General features: G+C 42.7%; 1 protein-coding gene across 1 annotated transcript in view; it reads left to right on the top strand.

Moving 5' to 3' along the window:
- The window catches only part of KCNH6 (potassium voltage-gated channel subfamily H member 6), a 186973-nt gene that overhangs the window by 141197 nt on the left and 26898 nt on the right, over positions 1-18878 (top strand). The window contains exons 3-4 of the mRNA XM_075277136.1: positions 3439-3597; positions 6202-6413. Coding sequence (XP_075133237.1) covers positions 3439-3597; positions 6202-6413 — 371 coding nt within the window. The remainder of the gene's footprint in view (positions 1-3438; positions 3598-6201; positions 6414-18878) is intronic.

Here is an 18878-nt window from a genome sequence, read left to right on the forward strand (position 1 = left end):
TTCAGTGGAGCCAGAAGGAGGGGTTCAGGGAAAGGCAAAAGTGGGATAGTTGGCTATAGTAGTAAGGGGCCCTAGGAAGTGATTAGTCAGAAGATACCAGGTCTTAGTGCTAGAGAGGAGCCAGATAGAACCTGTGTAAAAAATAAGGGGATCTACCCATGAAACGATTTGAGGAGACACCTAGATTAAGGAAGGGTTGTCGGAAATTGTAAAAAAGGGCCCATGTGGATTTATGAGAGGACTGAGTGCATGCATATATCTCAAGGACACTAGGGTGAAGTGTGTGCTGAACAGGGCCGCCACCAGGAATTTTGGGGCCCCATACACCCTAAGTATCTGCCCCCCCCCCGCCATTTTAACACTACTTTATTTTGTGACATACCAATTATGTATTACCTCCCAACTTTTGAAGAGTAGAAAGAGGGAGAAAATGTGCGGCGCGCTCTGTGCACCGCAACAAATTTAGCTCCGCCCACTTTTTTGTTGACTTTACCCATTCTCATTCATTTTCATGTGCTCCCACACAGTATAATCCTCCTACAGTCACCTGTAAATGATATGCCTCCCCTCCATCTCTCCCCCAGTTTCATATACACCCTTCCTCTGCCCCCAGTTTCATGTCCCCCCTCTATCTCTGTCCCCAGTTTCATGCTGTTCTCCCCCTTTCAACTGTCCACAGTTTCATGTCCCCCCATCTCTGCCCCAGTGTCATGCTGTTCCCCCCCCTTATCTGCCCCAGTGTCATGTCATTCCCCCCTTCATCTGCCCCAGTGTCATGTCATTCCCCCCTTCATCTTCCCCAGTGTCATGCCATTCCCCCCCTTCATCTGCCCCAGTGTCCATGCCATTCTCTCCCCACCCCCTTCATCTGCCCCAGTGTCATGCCATTCTCCCACTTCATCTGCCCCAGTGTAATGCCATTCTCCCCCCCTTCATCTGCCCCAGTGTAATGCCATTCTCCCACTTCATCTGCGCCATGTGAAATGCCATTCTCCCCCCCTCATCTGCCCCAATGTAATGCCATTCTCCCCCCTTCATCTGCCCCAGTGTAATGCCATTCTCCCCCTCTCATCTGCCCCAGTGTAATGTCATTCTCCCCCCCTTCATCTGCCCCAGTGTCATGCCATTCTCTCCCCACCCCCTTCATCTTCCACAGTGTCATGCCGTTCCTCCCCTCCCCTTCATTTGCCCCCCAGTTTCATGGGCCCCCTTCATTATGTTAAACGCAAAACAAACACTTATTTACACTCACCCTTCCTTCCATCGCTCCCCCGCCACTCCTCTCTCTGACACTCCTCTCACTCCACTGACAGGTGTAAGCATGATGTGACGTCATCACATCGCGCCTACACACGCCGAAGCCGGGCGCAGCATTAAAGCAGGAGCTGAGCTGAGCTCCTGCTTTAATCACCTGTGTATTCAGCTCATCGGCGTCCGACGGACGCCGATGAGCTGAAAACGGGACAGGCAAGTGCCGGGGGCCCCAAGAGGCTCTGTGGGCCCCGGAACTTGCCCAACTATACTACAGTGATGCCGGCCCAGGGCACAATTGCTGCTGCGAGCCCCAGGGAGCCGGCCAAAACCGGGCCCTCCCCCATTCTTCAATTTGGCCGGGCCCCTGACGCCAGTAGCGGTAATACTGGCCTATCGGCGGCCCTGGTGCTGAAGGACAAAGATTGCAACAAGAGGTCAGGTTGCAGACCCATGGAAGGGTTAAAAGAGTAAATTACCTGTGCTAAATGCACCCAGAGTTTATGCGGCCAACCATTAAAAAAAGTCTAATACATGTGCACGGACCACTGCATAGTAATATTTCCGGCACTCCGATAAACCATACCCACTTCTATCTTTGAGTCTAATTCATGTATACAAACCCAGGCACACCTTGACGGCTAGCCAGATGAAATGGATGAAATGACTCTTCAAAGTTGCCCAGAATGCAGCTGAAATAGGGATAGGGATTGTCGGTAGGAGGTATAATAATCTAGGGAGGTTATTCATTTTCCAAATGCTAATGTGGCCAAACCAGATTTCAGGACTCAAGATCTTTAATGAGCATGGGTGAAAGTTAAGATCACACAAGTCACTATGAGCATTCACCCCCCAGTTGCATATACCAAAGGGGGGTCATTGAATTATTTGAGTAATAATTCCAGAGGAGGGCAAGTTCCTCAGGTGGAAGAGAGACGTTCAGGGCCTCTGATTTGTCCATGATAACCCTGAAATTTGACCAGCTGCTGAAGTGATCAAGTTAAGGCATTAAAGAGGGAATGGAGGTGTGGGGATGGGTGACATACAGAAGAAGGTCCTATGGTCCAGATTTTAACAACCATTTTTTTTAGGTTACAGACGCTTAACCTGACACATGGCCAAAAAAACTGATGAAAAAATAAATCACACATTGATGGAAAATGGATGCTAAAAAAAGTTTCATCCATTTGTAATGCCTGTTTTTGGGGGTTTTGTTTTTTAACTGTCATGTACATGTAGCGTAATCCTTTTGTTGTTCTTGGAGATAAGCTGCTGCCATGGATGCCTGGCATCAACTCTCCCCACTGGAAAAACATGCATGTCAAAATGAGTGTGTATGTACCTGGAGGAGTTGGGAGGAATAGCTATTGGCAGACAGCTATAAAAGGTGTTTATGTATGCTCAGTGAAATAAATCACTTGAATTCCACGTCCAACCATTGTGAGAAGGTGACAGGCAGAGTGCTGGAGTCACGGTATATCTCTCCCAGATTAATGACATATGTGTGGTCCTGTGCGGGTCTTGAGTAATCCTCTGCTCAGGTGTGGGTCCTGGGTTCGCTACTAGGCCAGAAAAGGTTGTAGAGCCTGCACTTCAGGGCAGATCCTAGGAGTGAAAGTAGACGCCTGAGTCTGTCCAGGAATACTGAGAGTCTAGTGAGACCTAACTGTGCTACTTTGTTTGTTCTTGTGCTTGGTAGTAAGCCACATGTATACTTAGCCTTATTTTGCACTAGAGCTCAGACGAGCAGGAGTTTAATTTTACCTTTTTGCTTGAAATTAAGGCTGTATTTTATTTTGCTTATTTTTGTACCTGACGTGAAGTTTATTTATTTTGCTATTTTTCAAATAAACCTGTTTGCACCAGACATTGTGTCCCTGTCTCTGACTGGTTGGATCGGCATCATTGCTACCACCAAGCTACCAACCCCTCACCATTTAAAAGATGTTGATCACGGGTATAGTGGTAAAGATATGTTACATGTCATTTAACATTTTGACAGGTCCTCTAAGTATCAACCCAAACATATTGAGACTATTGTGTCCCAGAGCAATTTGTAGGTCAAGAGGAAAAATCCAAAGTCTTTGATTTTTTTTGTGTTTACTAAGAAAAGTTGGTAAGTGCCAAGTATGAATTTATGGCTCTTATTCATCTGTACCTTCATCTTTTTGTGACTGCCCTCTACAGGTTCCTGCTTGCGGTGCCTGGTGGATGTTGTCCCAGTAAAGAATGAGGAAGGAGACGTCATCATGTTTATCTTAAACTTTGAGGATCTGGCCCTGTTGCTGGCAAGAAAAGCCAACAAGACTCTTCATCAGAGGTTGACACGAGCTGCCTTCAATTCAGGTCAGTATCTTCTGTAGCATGGCTCTTTGGTTGGTTAAAACCTTTGCTTGGAGAAAACGTTTGTGCCTGAACAAATAATTTGAGTATCTTTCTGTCTGGCCTAGAGTATAGACCATATATGTAACAAATATTTTATATCATTTATATCCAGGAGTGTACACAGCATTTCTGCTGCATGAGTCAAAATATGAAATGGAACCCCCCTCCCCCAATATTAGGCAAGGTTCACACTTGCACCAGTCTCTCCGACGTTTAGGTCCACCAGGGGTTCATGGCTTCATGTATGTCTGGGCCCACTGCAAATGTTTCTGCTTGTGAGCACTGTTTAGGGGTGGCCGTAAAGTAGGTGTATGCACAACTGCAACACCCTGGAGGCACTTACACTTTGAGCTTTGTGGGACTCCACAGGCACCAGCAGCTTCAAATACATGTTTGCTGCTTTGTAGTGGTATTTAGCAACTACTCTCTTGACCCTTTAAGGACGCAGGATAGTTTGTATGTTAATTTTTCTTTATACTTTCCTTCCCCGCCTTCCAAACTTCATAACTTTTTGGATTTTTTTTTGTTTTTATGTAGATGGTGAGCCCCATATAGGGATCACAATGTACATTTTTTCCATTTAAGTATGTCTTTGTAGAATGGGAGGAAATCCACGCAAACACAGGGAGAACATACAAACTCCTTGCAGATGTTGGTCCTGGTGGGATTCGAACTCCAGTGCTGCAAGGCTGCAGTGCTAACCACTGAGCCACTGCGTTGCCCCAACTTTTTGCATTTTTCTGTCAACTAAGTGAGGGCTTATTCTTTACGTGACGAATTGTACTTTCATTTGGCAACATTTTGGGCTACATATAGTGTTTTACTTACCTCTTATTAACATTTTTTTGAGGATCCATGTTTAAAAACCCACAATTCTATTATAATTTTTTTGTATTTTGTTTTTATAGCATTCACTCTGCATTAAAAATGACAAGGCAACTTTCTCTGGCGGGTCATTACGATTACTATATTTATATTGGTTCACCCTACGGGATAAATAATGCTATTTTTGGAGTGATGGCTTACCGTATTTTGCAGACTATAAGGCGCACTGGACTATAAGGCGCATTACCTGTCTATAGTCCTGTCTAGGTTCATATATAAGGCGCACCGGACTATAAGGCGCAGCGTTGTCCGGTGCGCCTTATATGTGATTGAAATATGCGTGCCAGCCGCTTCTATTCATTTCAATGGCACGCTTCTATTGAAATGAATGGAAGCGCTCGGCACGCGAGGCGTTAAGCGGCGGCCGCCGGCAAAGTCTGCGTGCCGCTTCCATACATTGCAATGAGAGTACGCTATTCGAATAGTATTCGCTCATCTCTAACTTTAATTGTAAGAAGGCGCACCGGACTATAAGGCGCACTTTCGATTTCTGAGGAAATCGTTGGATTTTATGTCTGGAAAATACGTTATATGCGCATAGGGATACTTAACATGTTTATTTTTTGTTTACATTATGTGTTTTCTTAAAGGTAAATGAGGTTTTTCTGAAATTCTTGTTTATTTTTATCTTTTTCAACTTTTTTTTTTTACTTTTTCCTGTCCAACAAGAGGACTTGAACCTGGGATCTCTGATCACCAGTGCAATGTATACATAATATTGTAGAACATCACACATAGGGAGCCTATGCATAAAGTGCATGGACAGTCGGGAGGCCATTTCTTGGCCTCTTGGCTGCCATGACAACCTCTCAGACCACGCAATCTTATCTCAGGGAATCGGAAGAGAGACGGAGAAGAGATCTTGCCCCTGGATGCCGTGATCACTATATATCACGGCATCGTGGAGCTTAGTCTACCGGAGTCAGAGTATCTTCCAACTCCAGTGCCTAGTCCCGGGTCTCAGCTGTGGTACAGAGCTGTACTATTACACACTGAGCATTAACAACACAATCCACGCAATGTAAGAGAAATGCACAGAGTGCAAAGGGGTTAACCTGCTGAATTTGTCTAACAGAAACCCTTCTCATTATACCTTTATCTGCACAAACCCATCTGTTCACTGAATCAACCTCAAATCTCTTCACAGCATAAAGATCACGCTTAAGTTTTTGTGAAATATGTAATGTTTTCATACCCAGTCTAAGGCATTGCTCTATTTGACACTTTTCATCAGCAGAGAGATCCTTTTTCTTTGTCATGTTGATGGAAACCTGTGGTCTGCTCAATACGGTGGAATGTCTTGCTTAAAGGGGTTGTCTGGGATAATTTGAAAGCCCTACCCTATCTAAACACCCCCTCCTACTTTCTAAATAACATTATTAATAAAAATTAAAAAAAAAAGTAATTTTATATATATTACTTCGCAGTGAGCACCTGTTCACACTGGGATGTGCAGTCTTAACCTTTGTTGTGTATCTATCCATCCATCCATCCATCTATCTCTATCTATCTATCTATCTATCTATCTATCTATCTATCTATCTATTTATCTATCTATCTCTACTTCTAAAAGTCTATATAGCATAGAAACCGTCAGACACCGTCAGGGCAACAAAGCTGTGCTGGTCCTTCACCATCATCCATGCTGTTTCTAACTCTTTTCTCCATTTTTTTCAATAGAGAGGTCAAAAATGAAGCCGAGCTTCTTAAATTCCTCTTCTGATGCAGACCTCATGAGGTACAGGACCATCAGTCAGATACCCCAGTTTACTCTCAACTTTGTGGAATTCAACCTAGAAAAGCACCGGTCTGCTTCCACCACAGAGATTGAGATTGTTGCCCCCAGCAATGCCTTCGAGAGGACACAGAATGTCACGGAGAAGGTGACCCAGGTGAGATCTTTTTTCCTCTATTTACCACAAACATGGCGCACAGAAGAATACTACATATACCAATCACCATTTTCCTCCCTGGTGGGGAAGGCAAGCACACAACTATTCAAGTGAAAGGGTCGGCTTAGGTTGCCTGCACTAATGTACAAGGAAAAACATTGAAAGCCATACAGTAAAGGTCAGAACCCCTCTGACCATAAAGTGATAGCATATCATTGCAACATGTTATCATGCTCCTACAGTTGTATTCTGATTCATTGTTATGAGATAATAATGTGATTTATGTGATTCGGAGGAACACTTTAAAATCTACAGTGGGTACAGAAAGTATTCAGACCCCTTTCAATTTTTGACTCTGTTTCAGTGCAGCCATTTGCTAAAATCAAAAAAGTTCATTTTATTTCTCATTAATGTACACTCAGCACCCAATCGTGACAGTGATTTTTGGCAATCTCTATGTGGGCTTTCATATGTCTTGCACTGAGGGGCTTCCTTTGGGCCACTCGGCCATAAAGCTCCAACTGGTGGAGGGCTGCAGTGATAGCTGACTTTGTGGAACTTTCTCCCATCTCCCTACTGCATCTCTGGAGCTCAGGCTCTTCTCCCATGATTGCTCAGTTTGGCTGGACGGCCAGGTCTAGGAAGAGTTCTGGTCGTCCCAAACTTCTTCCATTTAAGGATTATGGAAGCCACTGTGCTCTTAGGAACCTTGAGTGCTGCAGAAATTCTTTTGTAACCTTGGCCAGATCTGTGTTTTGAAACAATTCTGTCTCTGAGCTCCTTCGGCAGTTCCTTTGACCTCACGATTCTCATTTGCTCTGACATGCACTGTGAGCTGTGAGGTCTTATATAGACAGGTGTGTGCCTTTCCTAATCAAGTCCAATCAGTTTAGGAGCAGTTCACACTTGTACCCGGTGTACGGTTTCTGTCTTCAGCCCCGGGAAAACTGGACAGGGGATGGAAACCCGGTGGTAAGTTTTAAAACCCATTCACTTGAATGGGTTTGTAAAGTTGCCCGCCCATGTCTGCCTGCAGCCTATCCACGGGGAAACCGTTTTTTTTTTAGCCGGACACAAAGTCCTGCATGTCCGATTTTGTGTCTGGCCAAATAAAAACGGTTTCCCTGCGGACAGGCCACAGGTGGACACAGGCGGTCACCTTTACAAACCTATTCAAGTGAATGGGTTTCAAAACTGACCGCTGGGTTTCCGTCCCCTGTCCAGTTTTGCCGTTACTGAAGACAGAAACCTGATGGAATGCGCAATGTCTACGTTTCTGAGTTTTTTCTGTCAAAATGGGGTGCTGAGTGTACATTAATATGAATTTTACAAATATTTGTGAGGCATATCTGGGGAGTGTTGCCCAATAAATACTTATCTCCGTAAACTCCCATGCTCCACCACAGTAATTACTGTATCTGTGGATGCCTATACAGTAGATTATGAGGTCAGATTATAATGGGAGCAATTGTGAAATATTTGCTGCTGAGTATGCTTGCAGCTTTGGGTCCCAAACACATTACACCCTTACTATAATCCGCCCCATTTTTGCATGTTATTTCAGTAAGTTTCCACTAACCTGCTTCATAAATCCAGAAATGATGAGTTCCTTAGAGTCTGGCATTGTTTTCCTTCTTATAGATTTGTTCTGCATCACACAAGCGCCACCTAGTGGTTATTTTAAATCACTGACTGTGATGATTTTCATAAAGAGTATTATACGAGAAAAGCAATACAAATATGAATGATACTATTGTAAACCTTGGCAAAAAAATGCATAAGAATCATTCATGTAGAAATTCTGAGCACAAAACATAGCTTTCTATATTATATATATTATTATTTTATGGGAAAGTTGCCTGTGGTTTTTTAGACATACATGGACATTAGAGATGAGCGAACACTGTTAGATCGAATACATATTCGATCGAATATCACGAGGCAAACGCAGTAAAAATTTGTATCCCCTCCCACCTTCCCTGGCGCTTTTTTTGCACCAATAACAGCGCAGGGGAGGTAGGACAGGAACTATGACAATGGAGGCATCGGAAAAAATCGGAAAAAGTAATTGGCTGGCTAAATCAGGTGACCTCCAATTTAGACGAATAGTGGATTCAACATTTGATTAATTTGAGACTGTGATCTATGTGACTGTGAGACAGGGATAGATGTACAGGCAGGGTTAGCTAGGGATTACCTTTATTTAGGTGGGAATGTCACTCACACAGCCCTTTGGGGCTCTATCTGGTCGGGATCCCTGTCAGCTTGTGATATGCACGAGCTGACTTTTTCCCATAGGAATGCATTGACCAGTGTTGATTGGCCGAATGCCATATAGAAGATAGCATTCGGCCAATCAACGTTGGTTCTGCCGGAGGAGGGGGCGTCTAAGATCGGTCCACAGCAGTTTCCATTGTGGTCTGATCTCAGATGTAGCAGTGCTGACACAGCTCTGCTACATGGAGTAGCAGCAGAGCTCAGCACACACACCAGAGATGCAGCAGAGCTGAGTGTGCAGCGGGGTTCAACTGCTACATCTTGTAGCGGTGCTGAGTGTGCGTTGAACCCTGCTGCACACTCAGCTCTGCTGCATATCAGATGTAGCAGTGCTGAGTGTGCGTTGAACCCTGCTGCACACTCAGCTCTGCTTCATCTCAGATGTAGCAGTGCTGAGTGTGCGTTGAACCCTGCTGCACACTCAGCTCTGCTGCATCAGAGATACAGCAGAGCTGAGTGTGCGCTGAACCCTGCTGCACACTCAGCTCTGCTGCATCTCTGGTGTGTGTGCTGAGCTCTGCTGCTTCTCAGTGTAGCAGAGCTGTGTCAGCACTGCTACATCTGAGTTCGGACCACAATGCAGTCTGCATCTTCGGAGTAGGCGAGCTGAGTGCACGGCCAGCTCTGCTTCATCTCTGATGTAGCAGTGCTGGCCGTGTGCTCAGACCGGCTGCATCTTTGGAGTAGCCGAGCTGAGCGCATGGCCAGCTCTGCTATATCTTGGCATAGGAATGCATTGACCAGCGTTGATTGGCCGTATGCCATACAGAGTACAGCATACAGCCAATCAACGCTGGTCAATGCATTCCTATGGGAAAAAGTCAGCTCCCCATATCACAAGCTGACAGGGATCCCGACATAATACAGTGACTTGGGCTTGTTAGATGCCCCCAGCCATGCTTCCCCTGCTGTCCCAGTTGCATTCCAGGGTGTTGGCATCATTTCCTGGGGTGTGATAGTGGACTTGGTGACTCTCCTGAGTCGAATGGTGGGATCTCCTGAAACGAAGCATTTTTCCCCATAGACTATAATGGGGTTCGATATTCGTTCAAATAGTCGAATATTGAGCGGCTATTCGAAACGAATATCAAATATTTTACTGTTCGCTCATCTCTAATGGAAATACATGTCTAACTTTCTTTATTATTTCCAGAATTATCATCAATTTAAAAACACATTTGGGATGGCATATTATATGCAAATTCAGCTTCTCCAAATCCCAACTGTTTCTATGATACATCATGAAATGAGGACTCGAAGAAAGGAAACCTAATCCACTAAAAAAGTAGTTACCCCTGAAAGACAGTGTACTGCCAAGACTATAATGGGGTCCATCTGGTTTATGTTCGAAAAATGCAGAGAGAAAATTCCTGCTTGTGGGACTTTTTTCTTCACATTTTTTAAGCGGAATGGGGGACGGAAACCCCACACGGAGACCAAGCCTTAGTGTGAACCTAGCCTTCCCTGCTTTATTAGAGCCCATCGAGAAGCTAGTGAGAAAAGCATGGCAAATACATAAGGGACAAAAGTAGATTTCAGCACAGAATTTTATTGAAAGGAATCAAAATCTCTTCCCGGTTTTCTCTGAACTTTTATACAAAACCAAAAGGAGTGTATTTAGGTTACAGCAAAGAGATTGTAATAGATAGAGATAATAAAAAAAACAAAGAGACGTAGTTATGGAGAACTCTGATAGGGCAGAGAAGTCTGGCAAATGTCACAAAAAAGGGGTTAAAGAGGGCCTTTCACCGCCTCAGCAAATTCAAGTTCTAAGAATCTATACCGCTCCAGTGATTCCAGCACAGATGGAATTTTTTCTCTAGTCCCCACTATTCCTAAGCAACAAGCGTAGTTAGTTTTGGTGTCTGATGTGCTACTTTAAGGCTAAGGCCCCACGCAGCTTATTTTGTTGCAGATTTTGATCCAAAGCCAAGAATAGCTTCAAAAGGAATGGGAAATATATTTCTACCTTTTGCTCATTCCACTCCTGACTTTGGCTTAAAAAACACAACAAAATCTGCAACAAAAAAAGCTGCGTTTCCACAACGTGGGGACTTAGCCTAAGAGGACCTTTCATGTCCTTGGGCACATGCGGTTTTACATACCGCTAGAAAGCCAACAGTGGGATGAATTCAGCACACTGTCGACTTTCCCGTTATGTGCCCCCGGGCTGGAGATATTGGTGAGTTAGTTTCAACGCCGATCTCTGCCCACCATCAAAAGGGCGCTCCTGACAGCTAAGTTGTGAAGAACGCCCCTCCCTGACATTATTCGTCCATTGCCCCGTATGGTCAGAGGGGGCATTCCTTACCACCCAGGAATGACGTTGAGCTGTGAGGAATGGACGAGTACTGTCAGGAGAGGCATTACTCACAGCTCAGCCAGACTGTCAGGAACACCCTTCTGACAGTGGGCAGAGATCTGTGCCAAAACTAATTGCACCAATATCTCCAGCCGGGGGGCACATAACGGAAAAGCCGACAATGTGCTAAATTCAGCAGTATATAAAACCACATGGCAGGAGGACATGAAAGGTTCTCTTTAAGCTCTGTAATGTCAGAAGAGCGGTGTCAGGCGGGGGAGGGGGTGTTACTCAGAGCTTCAATCATAGGTAGCCACTTACAAATGTCTACTTACAGTCAACGTCACTCTCATAGGAGAATAAGCAGAATTGTATATTTGACATAGGAACATTGTCTAGCCTAAAAATCAGACTTGTTTTACTTCAAGGCAGTGCTTATCTAACTATTTTGACTATTTATCTAAAACAATGTATCTGGTGTTGCTTGGTTTCATGTAATTCCATCATAGGTGAACAATCTTGTTTACATAAAAAGGTCACATGTGAAAATGTCGGCAATAAAGGAATTAGCCGTATATTACATATATACAATGGAATTACATTTATATTTTCAATTATTAGTAAACACTAGTGTTGAGCGAGTAGTAGTCGATCGAATACCTGGCTCCCATAGGAATGCGTGTAAGTGGTCGAACACCAAGGGGTTAAGCGCATCAAATATTCACTGCGCTTAACCCCTTGGTGTTCTGCCACTTACACGCATTCCTATGGGAGCCAGGTATTCGATCGAATACTACTCGCTCATCTCTAGTACACAATATAATGATTATTTTCTTTAACACCAGTTTTAGACTGCCCATTGACTTATATAAGTCCAGATGGTTCATTCTTTAACCCTGCAAGGACACACCCTACATCGGATGTCCATTTGCATTCACCCCTATGTAAAAAAAAAAACAAAAAAACATGACAAACTTTCTTCCATCATGTTTTATACATTTCTGATGGGAAAAAAAAGTTGTGCATGCACAATTTTTTTTTTTTTTTTTTTTTTTACAAAAGTAGGCAAACATGCCGGAAGACAGCATGCATTATGTCAATGGGAATGGACACAGACTGAAGGGACAAGAGATAAGTGGGGCAGCAGCGGCATAATTAGCAAAGACTGGGCTCTACAGCAAAGTTTTGACTTGGCCTACCCACACAGCATAGGTATAGCGTAGGTACAGTGTCCCAAAGTGGCCCCTCCACAAAGTATAATGTCCCATAGTGGCCTCTTCACACGGTGCAGGTCTTTTGGCCTCTTCAATGACAGACATGGGATACACTGGCATCATCATCCACCGTGACGCCAGCCTGACTTACATGACGTCATTGAAGATGCCTGAAGACCCATGCTGGAGTCCAGGAGAGACGCATGCAGGAGTCCAGAAGAGCTGAGTAACACTGTTGTTTTATGTTTGTTCTCCTTCCCTGGGCTTCTGATCTGAAGAGTCCGAACAAAACCGCCAGGTGAACCTTGCGAATCAAATCTTGTGAGGTGCATACAGCAATACTCTTGACGCGTGCCTACCTACTGATCCATACTCCTTCTCAGGCTGCTTCTGCTTCCCCTTCAGCCCTCAAGGTGGCCTCATGTATTCCATATCACGTCCGTGACATGAAATAGGATGCAGGGAGCCCTCTGGAGGACTGAAGGGGATTCATTGGTGGGCGTGGCCAGGAGTGGGGATCAGTAAGAAAATAGGGCCCATTACAAGCAGGTAACAGCCTATTTAAAAGAAAAAAAACAGCAGCATGAGGGCCCACCAGGTCTACTAAGATTGCAGGCCCTCTAACAGTTGTACGGTGGTAGTTAGGATATACATCCACTTTGGAACTTGGGAGAGAGTATAGCATAGTATTTAAAATGAAGACTGCACCAACATGTATGAACATCATGGGCACTAAAACCACCATCTGGCTCAGGGAGGCCTAGAACAACTCAGTAGTGCCCTGGCAAAAACATTACCATCACTTTCAGGTAACCTGCAGGCCCCCTCTACACTGCAACAGCCCAGTAAGAAAGCTGGAGGATTTGGTCAAATTTCTAACCACTGTGATGATTGCAAGTATACTACTCCCAGCCTCGACCAATGGGCTGCTGTACGGGTGCAGTTGGGACTAGAGTTTAACCCTTCCCATGCAACAGGCCAAAATGTTTAGGGTGTGCATCTTTGCCACCTTATATACCTACAATGCATGTTATCTTACCTGTACTAAACACATTGATACCTCAAGAAAAACAGAATTGGGGCTATGTCTGACTGGGGTCATGGTTTTCTGCTAACACACAATGAATCTAAAGGCTTCTTGTTTCAGAATGCAGTTTCCATTACTTAAAGAACATTGAAACACAACACACTTATTCCACATTAAGCAGGGAACATCTAGCTCAGTCTTCCTCTTCCATTAAGAATAGGCATAGTTTGACACCCTCGAATAGCAGCCACTTTGATAAGTCTTGCCTCTAAATCACATGTAACATTTATGTTCCTTATCTACCAGTCTGCATTGCCATCAATTTCTCGTACACATTGAATTGCTATTACTTTAGATTTCAGCGTTGTATGCGATCTACAGAATGACCTTTAAGCGCTGCACAGTACCTATTCTGGGCAAGAGGAAATATTCTATCATACCCATTTATAATAGTGTGACTTTTCAGATAAAGAACCACAGAGGCTTACATCTAGTCTAGATTATTCTTATATCGTATAAGTATGTGTACACAGCCATTCAAACTGTCTTTGAGCAATGCAACATTATAAAAAAGAAATCAGTTGTCAGGCAGAAATCACACATGTAGTTTTTGTGTCAGTTATTGATGCAGTTTTTTATGCCATTTTTTGCAATAGTATAATGCTATGATGGTACAGCTCATGAGTTATGCAAGTGTAAGTGGCGTTGGAGTGACATCTAAGTGGCTATGGCAAGGGGAGACACACATTCACCCCCTTGACCTCTCATCCAAAGGCAGGACCTAACAGTTGTCTGCTGAAAAGTACAAGATACTGCACAGAAGTATTACTGAACAGAAGTATTGCAGCACATTGTACAAGTTAAGACTCGACATATAACTCAACCTTTATCCCATTATTAAAGTGTTACTAGTATGAAACTGAAGCTACAAATACACAATAGCTGTCCAGATAGCGAAACTACCATTCAGAAACTGAAACAGGACCACCTTCCCCAATTCCAATTGTTTACATTTTTCAATAGGCACAATTTCACTGATTCTGGCACAGTTGGAATTTTTCTGTAGCCCCCACCGTTCCCAAACAATCAGTGCTATTAATTTCAGCACAATTATGTCCTCTACTATCAGGTGGGTGGGTCTATGTTGGAGCAGAAAGACAAGGCCCACCCACCTGACAGTGGAGGACAAAACTGTGCTGAACTAACAGCAATGATTGCTTGGGAATCAAAAGTTTTTATAAGTTACAAAACAACATAATTGGAAGTTGAAATAACAGAGAAAATTTTTCTATTTTGCAAAGTTTTTAATTTTTTTATAAGGTATCAAAAATGACAAATTCTATATAAATTTGGTATCACCATGATTATACTGACCCACAGAATACAGATAATATGTCACTGTCACCACATAATGAATGCTGTAAAATTACATCCATGTCAATTTGGTGCAAAAAAATTTTTTTTTTCAATGTCATCTCATTCTGAATTTTTTTCCAGCTTCCTGGTACATTGCACAGGATACTGAATGGTGCTATTACAAAGTATAATTTGTTTCACAAACAATAAGCAAAACATGTAAACAGAGCAATCAAAAACGATGCCACAAAAGGCTGGAACCACCAAATTATTATAAAAGTATCAAAAAAAAACTTTATTGAAAAAATAAATAAAATATTACATATACACATAAAGAAAGAGGGAAAATATTACATCCATAATGCATGAACACATGGAAAGAGAACAAAGCATAGGAGAAAGTAATGCAGAGTAGGGGCCAACAAATGAATATATAAGGGCTCGTTCACATCTGCGCCCGGTCTCCGTTCTGCAGGTTTCCGTTTCCTGCACAAAACAGAGGCAGGAGACAGAAACCTGCAGGACTCTTTCATGCCTATTCATTTGAATGGGTTTGAAAGATGTCCACGTGAGCGGCGGTGAGCGTTTTATGCTCTCTGCCGCGAAACCTGTTTTTTAAAATCGGACACAGAGTCGGACATGCAGTACTCTGTGTCCGATTTAAAAAAAACGGTTTGGCAGCAGAGAGCATAAAACACTTACCGCCGCACATGGCCGGACCCGCTCTGACAGCTTCCGTCTTCTGCATGCAGAAGACGGAAAGCTGAGAACGGAGACCTGAACGCTAGTGTGAACCTAGCGTAAATAATAATAAAATTGTGACACAATGCATAAACCCCAAAAGCTAATATATAATATATAACCCCAAATGGCTAAGTGAGATCCCAATAGTGATGAAAAAATGTGACACAAACGAAAAATAATCCTGAATTAAGAAAGCCCCTATACATACAAATACTGAATGTAAATAATGCAAACACCTTACCAAGTGTAAACGTACCCCGACAAAGCCAATATGGCGAAACGCGCGTCAGAGCGCGTTTACACTTGGTAAGGGTGGGTTCACACCTGCGCCCGGTCTCTGCTTTGCAGGTTTCCGTCTTCTGTCCAAGAAACTAGGAGGTGGAAAGCGGCAGTCAGTTCTCAAACTCATTCATTTGAATGGGTTTGCGAAGTGTCTGCCCGTGAGCATCTTCTGCCTCTCTGCGGCGAAACCGTGTTTTGTTTTTTTTTAAACGGACACCAAGATGGACATGCAGGACTTTGTTCACTGGTTAAAAAAAAAAACGGTTTCGCCATATGACACTCACGGCCACTCACAGGCGGAAAATGACTTCCGGGTTTCCGTCTCCTGTCCAGCTTCTCGGGCAGAAGGCGGAAACCCAGAAAGCAAAGACCGGGCACAAGTTTGAATGTTCCCTAATGTGTTTGCATTGTTTACATTCAGTATTTACATGTATAGGGGCTTTCTTAATTCAGGATTATTTTTCGTCTGTGTCACATTTTTCGGCAGTCCTTGAGTAAGCAGATCTCAGTGTGACACAATCAAGTAAATCCAGGGAGTGTTGCGATACATAAAGAATGTCATAAATGCTCTAAGTTGACAAAGAAAGGTTCCATCTTGTTTTTAAAATTGCAGAGAATGGTTGTGGCTGCAAATGGAGGGTGTTCCGTCTGCATCTGCCTTAATCTGGGAATAACAAACTAAAAAGTGTGAACCTAGCCTTGCCTCATACAGTACACTAAGCACTGGTTGGGTGTACACATTAATACAGTTACCATACATATAAAACATTCATCGTAGTCTCAATACACTTTTCGATGCAAAAATATAAGGCTTTGTTCACATCTGAATCGTGGCTTCTGTTATAAATGTAAACCATGGCATAATGTCTGTTTTTTTCTCATTGCAGACACCACCTTTACCCAACAGATCCCATTGACATACAGTGGGGTCTGTTGAGTTTTATCAATTCATGCTTTTACATTGGACATTTGTAATGATTTCTTGTTGCAACTCCAGATACAGACTCACTAATATTATAGTATCAGTCCGTTTTGAAGTGTCAAACTGTATTCAAACAGACGGATGGCATACTGATGTGTGAACATACCTTAACATGGTTAAAACTTTTACTGCTTGTCTATCACTTAGCTATGGCCACTCACATACCAGCTGTCCAGCTCTGTGCAGATCAGTTACAAAGGAAGTACTATATATCACTTGGGGAATACAGCAGCTACAAAGGAAACAGAGAAAAGACAGGGGTTGTGGAAGGACAATAGCAAGTTTAGCAAGGGAAGAGACTATTAGGCTGCTTTCAGTTTACTACTGAGCAGTAGGCCCCCTTAAACCCAGTGTGCCTTGGCATCTGTCTGGGTCTGCCAGGTGCTTGCCTGGTCATGTTCATGGACTGTTTGCAGCTCATTCCCATTAAATAAATTGGGCACAGCTGCAAAATAAAGCATAGCTCCTATATAATGTACAGTGTTGTGCTTGGTAAGTAGTGAAGTAACAGAATGATGAGGCCTCTTCAAACAGCTGCTCTCATGTGGGAGGGACTGAATTTTTTTAAAGTTTCTTAAAGTTTAAAAAATATTTGTTAATGAAAAGTTGAATAAAAAATTATCAACATGAACATTTTAATTTTATAAAAGACATAAATTCTATATACATTTGGTATTATTGTAATCATAATGCCGTTGCAAAAAAAGTTAACTTATTATTTTTATTACTCCGTGAACATCTTAATAAAACTCCAAAAAAACATGGTGGAATTTCAGATTTCTTCCACACAGCACCCTCCTTACCGAAACAAAAAAACATTAATAGCAGTTAAACAATACATTGGGACAGATTTACTAATATTGTGTTTAGACAGAGAAAATAATAATAATCTAAAGTTTAGACAGTTGTATGATAAATCTTGTGCGTTGTTAGACTTTCAGGTCTTTTTATTGTAGGATGTTATACTGTATGGAGGCCACTATGTGACATTATAGTGTGTACAGGGGCTACTGTCAGATATTGTACTGTATGGAGGCCACTCTGGGACATTTTAGTGTATAGAGGGCCTACTGTGAGACATTATTACACTATTAATTTTTATTTATTTTAAATGTAGATTGTGAGCCCCACATAGAGCTCACAATGTACATTTTTTACCCTATCAGTATGTCTTTGGAATATGGGATGGAAATCCATGCAAACATGGGGAGAACATACAAACTCCTTGCAGATGGGTTTTTTTTTTTGCCCTTGGTGGGATTTGAACACCAGGACTCCAGCGCTGCAAGGCTGCAGTGCTAACCACTGAGCCACCGTGTGGACCTACTATAGGGCATTATTGTGTGTGTAGGGGTCACTATAGGGCATTATAGTGTGTGGAGGGGCACATTATTGCCTGGACCCCCCATATTATTTCATGCCCTCTGCAGACTTTGTCCACCAATGAGGGAGGTGGAGTGTGTATGTATTTCAAAAGTGGCATGAAAGTGAGGATGAAAGGGTTTTCCCATTTCCCTATCTCACTAGTTTGCCTGCTGTCTTTTCTTCTCACTTCCTGTACTCTTTAACAATTTGGTGGACGAGCTTTGACTGTTTGATGGACAGGACACTAAGAAGTACCTCAGTAGATATAGACATTGCCTTTACCATGAGAGATTATTTATTATCATTATTAAAAATCTATAATAGTAGATATGAATATTGAGCAATAGCAAGTACTAAGTATCTTACACCTCTGATGACAGAGCAACGATTCCATGTGCTCTAGAAACGCGTCAGCTGTAGGTGCCTAAAGAATTAGGAGATGAGATACGTCCTTGATTTGAACTAGTGGCGGAGCTCTATTATATATACCCTCTTCTCCTAGGACAGTGTTAGCTGACCATATATGTAGTCTTAAGCACACATTTGTGTTATTAGCCAGCTAATCTGACCTGTCCTGAAGTTTATAGTTAGTTGAGTTACTCTGTTAGGGATGTTATTTAGGATAAAACAATATTATTTTCACTCCACCCCATGGTTAATAAGGAGATTGGCCTCTAGCTATAGAGTCCTGAAAAATGAGTTTCTCCTACTAATTATAGGGAAGATTCTTTGGGAAGATCCTTGACCATAAGAAATATTGGTCATAGTCCCATATCCCCGTATATATATTTCTAGTAAAAGGTTATAGCTATCATACCCAAGATATTTTAGCTTATTATTAATAAAGATTATTAAGCTTTAGATACCTATTTTGGGATTTTCACATATCCTTAGTGTTTGATCCATGTAACATAAG

Source organism: Leptodactylus fuscus, chromosome 6 (assembly GCF_031893055.1).
Source record: "Leptodactylus fuscus isolate aLepFus1 chromosome 6, aLepFus1.hap2, whole genome shotgun sequence".
In the NCBI taxonomy this organism is placed as follows: Eukaryota; Metazoa; Chordata; class Amphibia; order Anura; family Leptodactylidae; genus Leptodactylus; species Leptodactylus fuscus.